At 40.9% G+C, this 14,615-nt stretch overlaps 2 protein-coding genes across 3 annotated transcripts in view; one reads left to right on the forward strand and one right to left on the reverse strand.

Annotated features, from left to right (window-relative positions):
* CTNNA3 (catenin alpha 3) overlaps nt 1-14,615 on the reverse strand; it is a 928,894-nt gene that overhangs the window by 638,151 nt on the left and 276,128 nt on the right. The gene's annotated exons all lie outside the window — the stretch shown is intronic.
* The window catches only part of LRRTM3 (leucine rich repeat transmembrane neuronal 3), a 138,146-nt gene that overhangs the window by 110,922 nt on the left and 12,609 nt on the right, over nt 1-14,615 (forward strand). The window contains exon 3 of one of the 2 annotated variants that reach the window (XM_073353445.1): nt 3,417-3,491. The exons of the other annotated variant lie outside the window; for it this stretch is intronic. Within the exon in view, the coding sequence (XP_073209546.1) occupies nt 3,417-3,446 (30 nt within the window). The 3' untranslated portion in view covers nt 3,447-3,491. Of the gene's footprint in view, nt 1-3,416; nt 3,492-14,615 lie in introns of those variants that run through there. 2 annotated transcript variants of the gene reach the window in all.

Here is a 14,615-nt window from a genome sequence, read left to right on the forward strand (position 1 = left end):
CGCTGAGTTATATGAAGATCAAATAAGACCTTTTGTCAAGGTTCCTTCCCCACTCTGAACTCTAGGGTACAGATGTGGGGACCTGCATGAAAACCTCCTTAGCTTACTTTTACCAGCTTAAGTTAAAACTTCCCCAAGGTACAAACTATTTTACCCTTTGCCCCTGGACTTCCACTGCCACCACCAAACTTTATCTGGGTTCCTTAGAAAACGTAGTTTGGACACGTCTTTCCCCCCAAAATGCTCCCAATCCTTACACCCCACTTCCTGGGGAAGGTTTGGTAAAAATCCTCAGCAATTTGCACAGGTGACCACAGACCCAAACCCTTGGATCTTAGAACAATGAAAAAGCATTTAGTTTCCTTACAAGAAGACTTTTAATAGAAGTAAAAAAGAATCATCTCTGTAAAATCAGGATGGTAAATACCTTACAGGGTAATTAGATTCAAAACATAGAGAACCCCTCTAGGCAAAACCTTAAGTTACAAAAAAGACACACGGACAGGAATATTCATTCTATTCAGCACAGCTATTTTCTCAACCATTTAAAGAAATCATAATCTAACACCTACCTACCTAGATTACTTACTAAATTCTAAGACTCCATTCCTGTTCTGTCCCTGGCAAAAGCATCACACAGACAGACACAGACCCTTTGTTTTTCTCCCTCCTCCCAGCTTTTGAAAGTATCTTGTCTCCTCATTGGTCATTTTGGTCAGGTGCCAGCGAGGTTACCTTTAGCTTCTTAACCCTTTACAGGTAAGAGGATTTTTCCTCTCGCCAGGAGGGATTTTAAAGAGGCTTACCCTTCCCTTTATATTTATGACACCTTTAAAGCTTGACTTGATCTCATAGTTTGCTATACTGACTACTTTATATACTGACAGGTTTCAGAGTAACAGCCATGTTAGTCTGTATTCGCAAAAAGAAAAGGAGTACTTGTGGCACCTTAGAGACTAACCAATTTATTTGAGCATGAGCTTTCGTGAGCTACAGCTGTAGCTCACGAAAGCTGATGCTCAAATAAATTGGTTAGTCTCTAAGGTGCCACAAGTACTCCTTTACTTTATATACTGGAATCCTTAAACTTTCAGGAGTTAAGAAAAGTACTGTGTAATACATTTTCTCACACATACACAGCTATTCTCCTCAAGAGCTAAAAATCTGAAGACCCCCAGACTCCCAAAACACTCCCATTTATACAAACTCTATATTAACCAAATTAATGTTATATTCCCCTGCTCCCACCCTCATTCCATCAATATAATCAAGTTTGTGTCAAACAGTTAACAGAGCCAGCCTTGGGATATGAAGCCAACATCTACAATCTACCCAACCGTTGGCATTTTTAAATATCAATGCTAAAAGTTAATTCTCAAAATATAAAACAGGTTACTATGGCTGAAATTTTCTCAGGAATTCCCACCACCAAAGAAAAGGGGCGGGGGGGTTTCCCATGGTCTCAGACACTGATGCCTGAAGCTAATCTTTGGTACCTAGAAAACAAGCTTTGGTCAATCCCTTTTGTTTTGGTATCTACAGGGAGATGAATACAGACCAATTTAGGACTGGGGAGATAGATTTTTATATGGTTTCTTTGCAAACCATTTAGTGTAGCCACAAAGAGAAAAGACAGTGGAGGAGATGAGTCAGCTACAGGCAGCCAGCACAAAGATGGTAAAGGAAGAGGGGACCCACGCCTCAGTTACCCTAAACACCAACATAGTTCAGGGACACAAAGTGGGTAGGGGGATGAACCAATGGGGGGATCCAGATGCCTCTAACCATAGAACACTGACTACACAGAGGAAAGGTGAAAGGAGGGAACATCGGGGATAAAAGAAGGGAACACACAGCTTATGCACCAGCTCAACAACAAAAGCATCCCAAGATGATGGGGCGAATTAAACTTCAGTGATAGGACCATGGAGGCACCTCAGGCGGTCACTTGCAGAGAAGCGGACAGAAGAGAGATAATGGAATGTAAGGGAGAGCTAAAGAGACAGAGAGACAAGAATTATGGGACAATTATGGGAGAGGAACAGACAATTATGGGAGAGAAAAGAGTCAGACTGGCCAGAAAACAGGGAAAAATAAGAGAATAAGAATAATAATAATAAGAATGATAGAGGCTTCTGAAAGAAAGGAAGAGGAAAGACAACAAAACAAAATAAAAAAGAGAATAGTTGGGAGACAAAGAAAAAGGGATAAATTGAAAGGGGGTGGAAGTAAGAGAAGATACTTATAATTGTGTTGCCAACTCTTGTGATTTTAATCATGAGTCTCATGATATTTGGTGTTTTTCCTTAAAACGCCAGCTCTTGGAACCCTAAGAAACTCAGCTTTCATTTTAAAAAGAGTAAGTTTCTAGCCCTCAAAGTTGCAAAGAAAAGCTTGAAAAATCTGATGAGTGTAACTTAAAAGCTCAGAAACCAGAAAGTGAAGGGGGAAAAAAAACCCAAATGTGATATTTTAAAAGTCTCCTATTTTGAAGCCAGTCTCCTGATTTTCAAGGGCCTGACTCATGATTTCTGAGTGCTTAGGGTTGGCAGTTCTGAAGCTTTTAGTTTAGTCAATGTTATTGAATTTTTATGCTCCTATTTTATTTCTCGGATGACATCTCATATCTATCTATGTACAAGAAAAAGCCATGAGAGGGTTCTTTATAGCACTTGTGATATTAACATTGCAGGCTACTTTGTTTTTTACATGAAAATAATTGGAGAAAAAGATAGACAATAACCTGAAATTTCTTAGAATATGCACAAGAGCTCCCAGTGGATAGGGACTTTCATTTGAAGAACTGTCCCTTGCAAAAATGATAAGTAACAGCAATTATATTCAGACCCCAGCACAATCTACAACTGAACAAAGGATGCTAGAGGTGGCTGATGGCCTTTTATTTTAAATGTAAAATGAGCCTTAGTTTTAAGAGTCCCAAAATTGCAGTGGTGGAGGAAGAACTATGCCCAAAAAAGATCTCATTGGGCTAAACAAAAACTACTGTAAATATATTGTTATTATCACCGTTATTATTTGTATTGCAGCAGCACTTAGGAGCCCCAGGCATGAATAGGGTTACTTTGATCTGAATCTAATATTTATTCATCACATAAAAGTTTTAGTTCTGTTTGATTATTCTTTTCTAATCCTATAAAGTTCATGATTATCTTGTTAAAACCATATTTCCATAATTTGCTTTCAACAGATGTCAGAGTCTGGTATACAAATGACTAAAAAATGAAATGGCTAAAAAAGTTATTTCGTGTGAGATATGGATCTAATTTTGATAATTTAGGAAAATTGTTTAATTGGTTACTACATTTTCAACTACATATTCAAAAAATTAAGAGTAATTTGTTAGCAAAAACCATACATACCCTATACTAATCAGAGTACTCCCAAATTTAATCTAGATTGCTACTTCCTCCATGCTACAGAGATAACACGCTGCCCTTCATCATGGTGATTGAAATTTATTAACATCAGATTGGCCAGAACAGACAGAGCGTCTGCGTAGCAGCAAGAGTCTTCAGGTACTCTGGCAGATTCAGCCACAATTCCTCTAGAGACAATGGGTATTGCATACATTGAGGGGGTTCAAACTGTATTTCCTTCCTCAAAAGCTCCAGTCCCCTGGGCCATGGCTTCACTTTCACCCCTTCCCACCTCTCTTTGAGAAGGCAGTGTCACAGTCACAGAGCAAGTTGCACTTTAGATCCCTTTTTCTCTCTCTTGAGTGCACTTTTCAGGTGACAGACTTAGCTTCCTTATCCTCTCTCAGCGATGGAATGCCACGATCCAATTTTTGGCCTGGATCGCTGTGTTGCAGTTCCCCTACTATGACACCCCAATTGTACATGGCACCTGCAAGAAAACTTTTATTTGGGAGTGTGTGACTAGCAGCTCACTGAAGAGACTGAAAACAGTTCCATTAAAACAAACGTATTATTTATTCACCCAAATACGCAAGTAGGGAAAAGGGATAAACGCATAAAGGCCTATTGGTCTGGTTCCTATGTATACTTTATTCTTTCCTTGGAAGTGTTGGGTAAGTTCCATTGAGCCCAGACATCCCCATTCCTGCACTGAGAGTGACACAGTCCCTGCAGCATTCTGTCTCTGAGCAGCAGCTAGAGATGACTCTCAACCCCATTCCCCCAAGACCAGAGACTTCAATTGTTTAGTATGCCCTTTGATCCAAGATTCAGGCCTGGGAAAAATAAACCTTGCTAGTCTTGTTATCAAGCAGGTGAGTATTCCCCAATTAATAGCTTCCCCAGTGTTTCCTCAAGTAGTCTTGATACTTTCTCTGATGGTACCTTATCTCTGCCATTGTTTCATTTCCTATTTGTTTCCCACTAATAGCCTCCTTTAATTCCTTGCACTCAGGCAGGATAATATCAAGCATATAAATTGAAGTGCATAAAAAATAATGCAGATCTCCACCACCACACTCATTCTCCACATCAGATCACCACTGGACTCTCCCAGTCTTTATGCTCCAAGAAGAAAGGCATTCTCCTTTCCTTGGCACATCTGTGCCTGTCCAGCCACAACCTGTCCTTATAAAGAGGATGAGGACAGATACAATAAGCTGTGTATGTGAATCCACTATTTAATGTTTTCAGAGAAACACAGTTGACAGGGAGAGAAAATATCTACTAGGTTCATCCCCTCACCAGAATAGTTCCTTGTACAGAAATATTTTAAATCAATATTCTGCCACAAGGGGGTTTTAACTTTTTCTCACCTCTTGGCCCTGAAACACCTTTTTTCTTCAGCCATGACCTCCAAACCTTCACTACTTCCTCTTATCACCCTGTTTCTAAGAATCCTGCCATTTCAGCTAAAAAAGAACAAAAATTCTATCATCTGCAAAACAATCATTTGTAAAATGCTCAATATCCGAATGCTGCAAATACTTATACATGTGCATAACTTTACTCACATGACTAAACCCATTGGCTTCAAAGGAATGTCTTAGATGAGTAAAGTTGCATGTGTGCAAGTTGTGCAAGTGTGGAGCCTAAGTCTATTTTGCCAAAATAAAGGGCAAAGGCCTCCACTCAGTTACAATAGCACAACTGAGTCAGCTGAGTTATTCCAATGTAAATTACTCCTGTGGGCATTCTGCACCAAAAAATTTAAAATTCTGCACCAAAAAATTCTGCGCAAAATATTTTACAATTCTGCAAAATTCTGCAAATTTTATTTGTCAAAATAAAACTACATAATCATGTCAGTTTCAATTACTGTGGTAATTTATTTCAAAGTACCTGTCAACAAGTATGTCTGTAACGATACAGACAAAAAAATTCCCGCAAGAGTAGAGTTTTAAAGAAACTCCTATAACAAACCAGTTCCTGTTTCTCTGCCTCCCCGCCCGCCCGAGCCCAACCAGGGGCCAGACACCCACAGCCCCTCCCACAAGGGCCCAGCCATGGCCCTCCTCCAGCCAATACATCCGCACCCCCCCAGAGCCCAGCCACAGCCCCCGCTTGCCCAGATACCCACATCCTGTCCCCCCAGAACCCATCTGTGGGCCCCCCATTGCCCAGATATCCATTCCCCATCCTCCCCAGAGCCCAGCCGTGACTCCCTTCAGCCCAGACACCCTCCCTCCTCCCCCCCCCCCCCCCCCCGAGCCCAGGGATCCAGAGAGAGAAACAGCCTGATGCTTGGTCTCAGGCTTGTACAGAGTTTTCTGAACACTGCCCTCTCCTTCCCCCAGGGCTGGGAACTACTGCTGTAAGGAACCCTCTAGCTCCCTCCCCCTCCCCATCAGTGTCTTCTATATGTGAGCTGGGCTCTGCTGGGTCCAGCAGCCCCTAGTGGCGGTGAGAAGCATTGCAGCCCATTTCGGGGGAGCAGGGGGAGGAAATTCTGCAGGCACATTAATTTCTGCAAAATTCTGCATTGCGCAGTGATGCAGAATTCCCCCAGAAGAAGTAAATGATATCAGAATTTGGCCCAATACATATAAATTTGACAATTTTACATTTTAAGAATATACTAAAGTGTAATTTACACATTTGGATTGCTTATGCAGAGACAGTCCAAGGTCTATACACCACTTAAGTCCCTATTAAGCCCTCAAAATAGAGCTTATGTGGTGCACAGGCCTTCTGACATTTAGGGTCAATTTCACCCTTAATGACTTATAAATTCCCTAGTGCTATAGCACATATTCAGTAAACCTCATGATTGGGGCTATTTGCATTCAGATGGTTGTCTTCACAACCAGAAGGGTTAGGAACATTTTTTTAGTGTGAGCTTAGAGGGTTGGGGTCTTTTTTAATAAAAGTTTCACACGTCCCAAAAACAACTGTGATGTGCCTTTGGATTGCCACCCCATGGCTGATAACCTGTTTGAGAAAGTGCTGTCAGCTAATGAATACTCTTTTTAAATTATTTTATTCTATTCATGCTTGGCTTTTTCCTTTTAGGTACATATAGTAAACCAGCAAACATATAACTGATCTTGCTTCTTTTGGGGTTTTGGTACTTCATGTGACTAGTTTTAATGTTAAAATTGCAGCAAAGCTGCTGGCATCTTAAAAATTCAAGGTTGAAGGTTGACAAAGTGAAAAATAAAGAGAAGCTCAGTGTCTAGACATGCATGCCACAAGCACTATTGCTTTATTTAGTGTATAACTGTGTTTGACATGACAATATCTTAGACATTTTGCATATGTTCCTCCACATTATTCCTAAATATTGCAATTTTGAAAGAAGGTCACAACAATTCTTTTATAAAATCTACAGAAGAGATTAAACTTGGGTTCTCCTAATTCTCAAAAAGGCATAGACAATACTCAGTTCTCCAGGGCTGACTCATATTTTTAGAACTGATTAGTACTCTATACATTGGTAGAAATTAATAGTAAATAAAACAAAAATGAACTCATTTTCAAACTGGACAGCAATTAAAGGCAAGTATGCAATCAAGGCAAATAAAGACAACAGTTGTTCCTGTCCCAAGAATGCCAAATTCTGTATGGGAGAAACAGAAGATCTTAGGGAAATCCCACCTCTCTCCACATTTTGAGAAGGGAGCAAACATGCAAGATTGAAAGTCTAGCAGCCATGCACCAAATCCTGAGAGGTAACAAGAATCTGCAACTCCTGTTCTCCTAAATTCAAATTTCAGGTGCTCAGCACCTCTCAGACTTTAGCACAATACATCCAGCTACATTTGTAGAACTCTCTGAGGTACACTGTGATGGAGTCACTGAGATAGCAAAGAATTTACATAGCTGAAAGCATAATTCAAGGTCATCAGCATACAGATTTGCTACCTTTTCAGATATAAAAAGACTGAATAGGGACTCTAAAAAAACCATAACTGGACTCAAATTTGGGGGGTTGTGTTTTAGTGCAGATAGCTATACTTAATTTCCTGAACTATAATGTAGAGCTAACATTATTTCTTAGTGATTATGAAAATAAACTTCTCACTGAACTGAATCACAAAGAAAATGAATTTTCCTTTTTTTAAAAAAGAAAACAGAAAGTCACATTCACCATAGACAGACTATCACATTAAAGCCCCATTATACTAAAAATGATGTAATTAAAATGTTTACACTTCATTTTCACAATATGGGAAATAGGCTGTCTTTTTAAAAAATTCTCTCCAATGAATACTGGGATAAACAGTCATTAACCAATATTTTCAGTCTTGGATGCCTAAAAATGAACCTAAAAGTTTGAAAAGCACAAGCCAATCTCTAGCTGAGGGGGTTCAGAAGAAGCTTCCCCTATGGGCTCTATATTTCATAATTGCCCACTTCAGGGTTTCTTGCATTTGGTACTGACCACTGTCAAAGACTGAGTACACTAGATTAGATGGATCATTGGCCTCAACCAGTATGAAAATTCCTATTGTCCTAAAATTAGGGAAAAGTTCCTCAATGAAAAATGGCCTCATTTTCCGAAGTACTAGGTAGTCACCCACAATGCTCATTGAAGTCAAAGGTGGTTGCAGGTATCCAGCGCCTATGAAAATTCAGGGCACTTATGTAGGAGGCTGAATATGGATTTAGATGCCTTAATGTAGACACTGAATTTCAAAAATGTTGACTTTTAATTTTGAACGTAATTGCATACACTTCTTTCTAAAGAAAACATCTCCCACCATACATTGCTCAGAATCAGAGTACACTGCCACATGTGTTGATACAAAAGCTACATTTCAGGCTTACACAGTGGTAACTAAATTCTCTGCATTACAAAGAGACAAAACATTTATGTTAAGCAGTGACCTGGCAGAGAAAATACTGTGTGTTACTACTTTATAAACTAATCAAGCAAGATCTAAAGCTGAATTTATGCAGTATCACTATAAGCATGAAGACAGAAGTAGGCACTGAAAGAGCACGCAAAGCATGACATTGGAAATTAAGTTCCCTCAGTATGAGCTTAAAATTCATCTGCTTCTCATATCGCCATTTCTGTTGCCATAGAGACAAATTCTTGTCCCTACACATATTCCCAGCTCTGCATAGGGGAATTCTGTGGGGGTTCAAGAATTCTCCCACAGCCTGAAGATTTGCACTGTGATTGCAAAGTCACTGGCCATATCCCCAAAATCTCATTTTGCACTTACACAGATGGAGGCCCCTGGAACACAGTTTAGCACTCAGGTGGCACAAGGACCTATCCTCTACTAGATTTGCCCTCTCTCTTGCCCTTGTGGAGTGGGACCACCCCAGTTACAGTGCCCATGGGCCTTACATGACTGTAGAGAGTTGGGCCATATATACTCAGTATAAATGAGTGCTTGATTTCTACTTCCTTATCTGCCACTGTACCTGCAAATGCTGTTCTTATTCTAAGACGGAAGAGCACAGTAACCAAAGACTAATAAGCTGGAGTTGAAAAATTACTAAACCCTAGCAGAGGATGTGCAACCCAGTGACACTATTTTAAAGCCCTGGTTAACTGCATGGGAGAAAAATTAGAGCAACGTTAAAGTCTTTGGAGCAGTGGGAGAGAGAGACTTTGGAATTGGATGCAATAAATAGATATATCCAATAAAAGAGAAAAATGATGGGAACAAATAGCATACAAGCACACATTCACAAAAGACTATTCAAAACTCTTTACTCCTTTACTCAAGCCAAGCTGAGTGACAATCTAGTTTGTGCACACAAAATCCCATAGATCAAATTGGAAAAGTTTGCCTTCTGCATGGAAAACAATACCAATTCTTCTTCACAGCAAGCACTATAATTACAGTGTATTAAAGGATCATTCTTGTTATTGGATGGAAGCTACTTACAATCCTTGACAATTTAGTGTTGTTGTAGCCATGTCAGCTGCAGGATATTAGAGAGACAAGATGGGCAAAGTAAAATCTTTTATTGGACCAACTTCTGTTGGCAAGAGAGACAAGCTTTCCAGCTACACCAAGCTAAGGAAGATCTCTGTACAGCTCGAAAGTTGTCTCTGTCACCAACAGAAGTTGGCCCAATTAAAGGTACTACCTCACCCACCTTGTCGGTTCTTGAAAAGATATTAGTAACTGCTTGAACCAGTTGGAAATAATTCACTGTAAAACTGAAAATAAATGACAGCCTCTCTTTTCTTTTTGAAGGTACAACTAAAGCTGGGTGAAATTCATTAAAACATTTTTTAACAATGATGCAGAATTGTTCTCCAATTGATTCAGTGTAATTTGACTTATTCCACCTTTTGGAATTTTGACTTTAAAAAGTTGTAAATATAGAGATGTAGTTAAAAAGTAACATGAAACAATGTTCATTCTCCAAAAGCCGCAGGCCAAGATTTTCAAAGTTGACCAGTGATTTCTGGGTACCTCAATTATTAACACATTACAAGGGCCTGATTTTATGCTGAGCCACCTACCCTCTGAAAGTCAGACCCCTTTACAGTGTATAATACTGCATAGCCATAAACTGAGATGCTCAAAAGTAACTTTGTTTCAACACAGGCATAGGAGCTAGGAGGGTCTGAGTTTTATTTCCACTTCTGTCACTGGCTGGTCTTAATATTTTACATGTATGCAGAACTTTACAACTGTAATTAAGGCTTTAACCCTATAAGGAGTTCCACATATGCAAAGTCTGGCACCCACACAGATGCAGGATCAAGTCCCTCAATAGGTTAACCTATTCTGGATCCAAAGTTCTGCAAAAGAAGGGTTATTTTGCATTCATACCGAACAGCATACTACAGGCCAAATTAACCACAGTAAAACAATAAGAGGTAATGCTTTTGGATTTTTACTGGAGTATTTGTTAAAAGGAACTCTCTCCCTCAGGACACAAAAGTAGCCACTAACTAGTGAATCCAGGAATTTACTAAATATTTATAGCCCAGCAGCACAGGAGTCTCATTTTCTGCTGGACTAGGTTCTTACTACATGTTTTCTTTTTATCTTATAGCAATGTGAAAAAATATCAGCAAGTTAGTTTCTCCTTTTCATTAGAATTCTACTGTTTGAATTTGAAACAAGCTCATTGAGGTATGGCAAGGAAAATTGTGGAAGGCAGAGAGAATGTTCATTGAAGATAATTTTAATAAACATATTATAGAAATATACCATTTAAATTTAAAATATTTCATTGTAGAATGTCAGAACTAGAGTCAAGTTTTATTACACGTTTTATTCATTAGGTAAGTACTTGAGAAAACTGAAAATCAGTCCCAATATTTTGTGCCTTATGACAGCTCCAAAAGTCTGACATTCAAAAAACTGCCCTTTTTACTGTAGTTGTATTTGAGAAAGGTGCTGACTCTTAGGGCTTTTTTTGTGTATAATTTAACATAGTATGTGTGAATACTTGAACAGCAGTCAATAGCAGGAAGGTCAAGAAGCTGGTATATATCACATACACTCAAAACACCATGAGCTCTGATACTTGTTGCACTCCAGCCTAATCCCACTCCTACCTTGTCTCTTAATATCCTTCTCACTTGGCTTGTGTCCTCTTCTCTGACACTTAGAACAGCCTCCTCCTCCTTGTGTGCCAACTATTCTCTTCCTCTAAATGCTTCCTTAAAAACCATCATTCACAAAGCCTTCTCACACTGACCTCCTCACCTACATCATCTACTTCCTTTCCTGCTGAAACTACTGGCTGCCGCATTGTGTACACACACACTAATTCCCCCTCAGAATGGACCTATGGAAGACAGTGAAGAGGGAACAGCGGAGTGGCACAAATCCCAGTGAGGGTAGGGTGGGGTCTAAACTTGACAGAGGTTAGTAAAGGTGGAAACTGAGAGTTACAGATGCCAGTAATGGGATGGGCAAAGAGCACGTGGGGCATCTGAAGAGGCTAGTTCTCAGCAAGAGGCAATGAAGGGTGATAGATGTAAGATGGGGGGGCGCTGTTGGGACAATTGTTTACAGATGTGAAGTGGGGGGACTGAGCACTGGAGAAGTCTGAGGAGGTACTTCACAGCAAGGAGGCTTTAGGGGGGCAGAGGGTGGTCTGGGAGACAATTCTAAGCAAGAAAGCCTGGCCAGAAGGGCAGAGTGCAGTGGGAGGGGACTGGGGAAAGACAGTTCACAATGAGGGGTGAGAAGTAACTACAGTATATAGCGGACAGGGCAGGAGTTTATGACCCAGTGATGGTGGGTTGTGGGGAGGAAAAGAGTAGAGAGAGAGGGCAATGTGTGGCAAGATGTAGATGGGCAGACAGTTTCCAGCAGGACCCTGAAAGGCAGATGGAGAGAGTGTGTGGGGGAAGGTGAGAGTGAGAGACACAGATCATGAAGTGGGTGGAGAGAGGTGTAAAACGAAGGTCCATGTAGGTGGAGACATGGGTATATGAGGTGCTGAGTGAATGAGTGAGTCAGACAGGGAAGTTAGTGGGGAATGGGAGGGCTGAAAAAACAGGTAACTAGTGACAGAAATAGGTAGGAGTGGTCAGTGTGTGGTAAGAATAGGAAAGATCTGCAGAAATGATTCGCCAATATCTATATCCACAGATGCTGATATCTGTGGATATAATGCAGAGCTTTAGATATAAAATTTGGATTCGCATCCACCCATGATCCGCAAAAATGGTCCACAGATATCTGCATCCACCGATGCGAATATCTAGTGGAGTTTTGCAGGGCTTTAGATATAAAATTTGGATCTGCAGCCATCCACGATCCGCAGATGTGGATATCTGTGGGAATAAAGTGGATATTTGTGGATTTGCAGTGCTCTAAAGATCTGGGAATGTGAGAGGTGGTAGAAGATGTGGTTGAGCAGGGGAATTGGGGAGGAAGCAAAGAATTCAGAAATCACGTGAGGGTGACTGTGGTTGGCGAGATTGTTGCTTTGCTGTGAGGGGCAGGGCTTTTGGTGGTGAAGGGTGAAAGGGAGAAAGGTGAGTGAAGTTTCTTGGAGATAAAAAATGAGCAGTGAAAGATAGGATTTGAGAGGTTTCCCATTGGAAGTCAAAATTTGTCTTTCACATAGTAGATCATAGACTGAAGTCAGGATGTTATGGGAAAAACATTAATGTAGATGGTTTGTAGAGGTTTCTAAAATGGATTCATTATACTTCTTTTTCTAATCTAGAATTTACCTTTTTAATAAACCCATCAGTTTGGTACCTAGGTGTTTATTTCTCCAAAGCCTGTTCCAATTTAGTCATGATAACCAAAGCAGACTGGTTTTACAGACAGGAGATGAAAAAAAAACACTTATTTTTTTAAAAAAAACCTCTCTAGCACCTTTTTAAAATATGTTAAATATATGGCATAAACTAAAAAGCTGGTGGCATAGCATAAAGACTTTAATGGTGTTCATTTGGGACAAACATTCCTCACAAGTGTCATGAAAAATGCACTTAATTTCAATTCATGGATTGATTCTTCTCCCACTGAAGTCAATAGCAAAACTCCTATTGATTTCAATGCAAGGAAGATTGAGCACTATAATTTTGTTTATATAATAGTCACATAGACTCAGTCTTTAAGGCCAGAAGAGACCATCGTTATCATCTAGTCTGACCTCTGGGATATTGCAGGCCACAGAACCTCTTCCACCCACCCTTGCAGTAGAGCCATAACCTCTGGCTGAGATACTGAAGTCCTCAAATCATGCTTTAAAGACTTCAAGTTACAGAGAATCCACTATTTAAATTAGTTTAAACCTGCAAGTGACCCGTGCCCCACGCTGCATAAGAAAGTGAAAAAAACCCAGGGGCGCTGCAAACCTGACAAAGGGGAAAATTCCTTCCCAACCATAGGCGCCGACTTCCACTGTTCCCAGTGGGTGCTTGACCCCACCCCCGCCCCATACCACCCTCACCTTGCCCCCATTCCACCCCTTCCCTAAAGTCCCCGACCCCTTCCCACCCCCATTCCACCCCCTTCCCCCAAGTCCCCGCCCTGCCCAGCCTCTTCTCCATCTCCTCCCCTGAGCATGCCACGTCCACACTCTTCCCCCCTCCCTCCTGGAAAGTCCTAAGTGCCGCCAAACAGCTGTTTGGCAGCGGGAAGTGCTGGGAGGTAGGCGGAGGAGCAGGGACGTACCACACTCAGGGAGGGAGGAGGTGGGGGGGAGGAAGGGAGCTTGGCTGTCGGTGGGAGCAGAGCACCCACTAATTTTTCCCCACGGGTGCTCCAGCCCCAGAGCACCCACGGAGTCAGCACCTCTGTTCCCGACCACAAATATGGTAATTAGTTAGAACCTGAGCATGTGGGCAAGACCCACCAGCCAGACAACGGAAAAAATTCTCTGTAGTAATCCAAAGCCCTCCCGATCTAGTGTCCCATCACTGGCCATTGGAGATATTTGCTACTGCCAATATCTGCTGCTACTAGCAGTCGCAGATCAGTTACATACCATTGTAGGCAATCTTATCATACCATCAACTCCTTAAACTTATAAAGCTCAGTCTTGAAGCCATTTGGGTTTTTTGCCCCCACTTCTCCCTTGGAAGGCAGTTCCAGAACTTCCCTCTTCTGATGGTTAGAAACCTTCATCCTGCATTTTTACATTTTCATCACTTTACTGTTGTGGTTCTGTTGCTTTTGATCTCTCTTCTCTTTCCCTTTTCCTTCCTTCACTCCACTTCCTCTCTGTTTTCATTGTATATCTTGACATACCTTTTCCTCTAAGACTTCAAAGTCTTCTCTCTACCTTTTTCCCTGTCATCTTTGTTTCCATATATTACATTCTCTCCCAAACCCCCTGTTCTTACTTTCCACTCCTCATAATTTCTTCAACATACTCATTCCCCAAATACATATACACATATGTACGCATACACACACTCACTCACCCTAGTCTATTCTCACACACTTTGTATTCAGCCCTCACCACAATTTATATTCATTCACAAGAGAGAGAGACACCAACATAGGCCTTTATGGGGCCTGTGTGTGTTACTTGTATGTTCTTTCCCTCTCCTCTTTGAAGAGACCTCTGTTTCTCTTCTGCCCTCCTTTAAGCCACTCTTACTTTTACCTCTCCTCTATAGGTAGGCTGAAAGAACAGGGTAATTTATGTCGTAGTACTAACTAAGCAAATGTATAGTGAGGTGAACAGCTGTGAAGCAGTGTGAATAGCCGTGAAAGCTAGTCATGTTGTGGATGCATATGGACTCCCAAAATCTGGATTAGGCCAGGAGCAGCAGAA

This window comes from Lepidochelys kempii, chromosome 7, assembly GCF_965140265.1.
Source record: "Lepidochelys kempii isolate rLepKem1 chromosome 7, rLepKem1.hap2, whole genome shotgun sequence".
Taxonomy (NCBI): Eukaryota; Metazoa; Chordata; order Testudines; family Cheloniidae; genus Lepidochelys; species Lepidochelys kempii.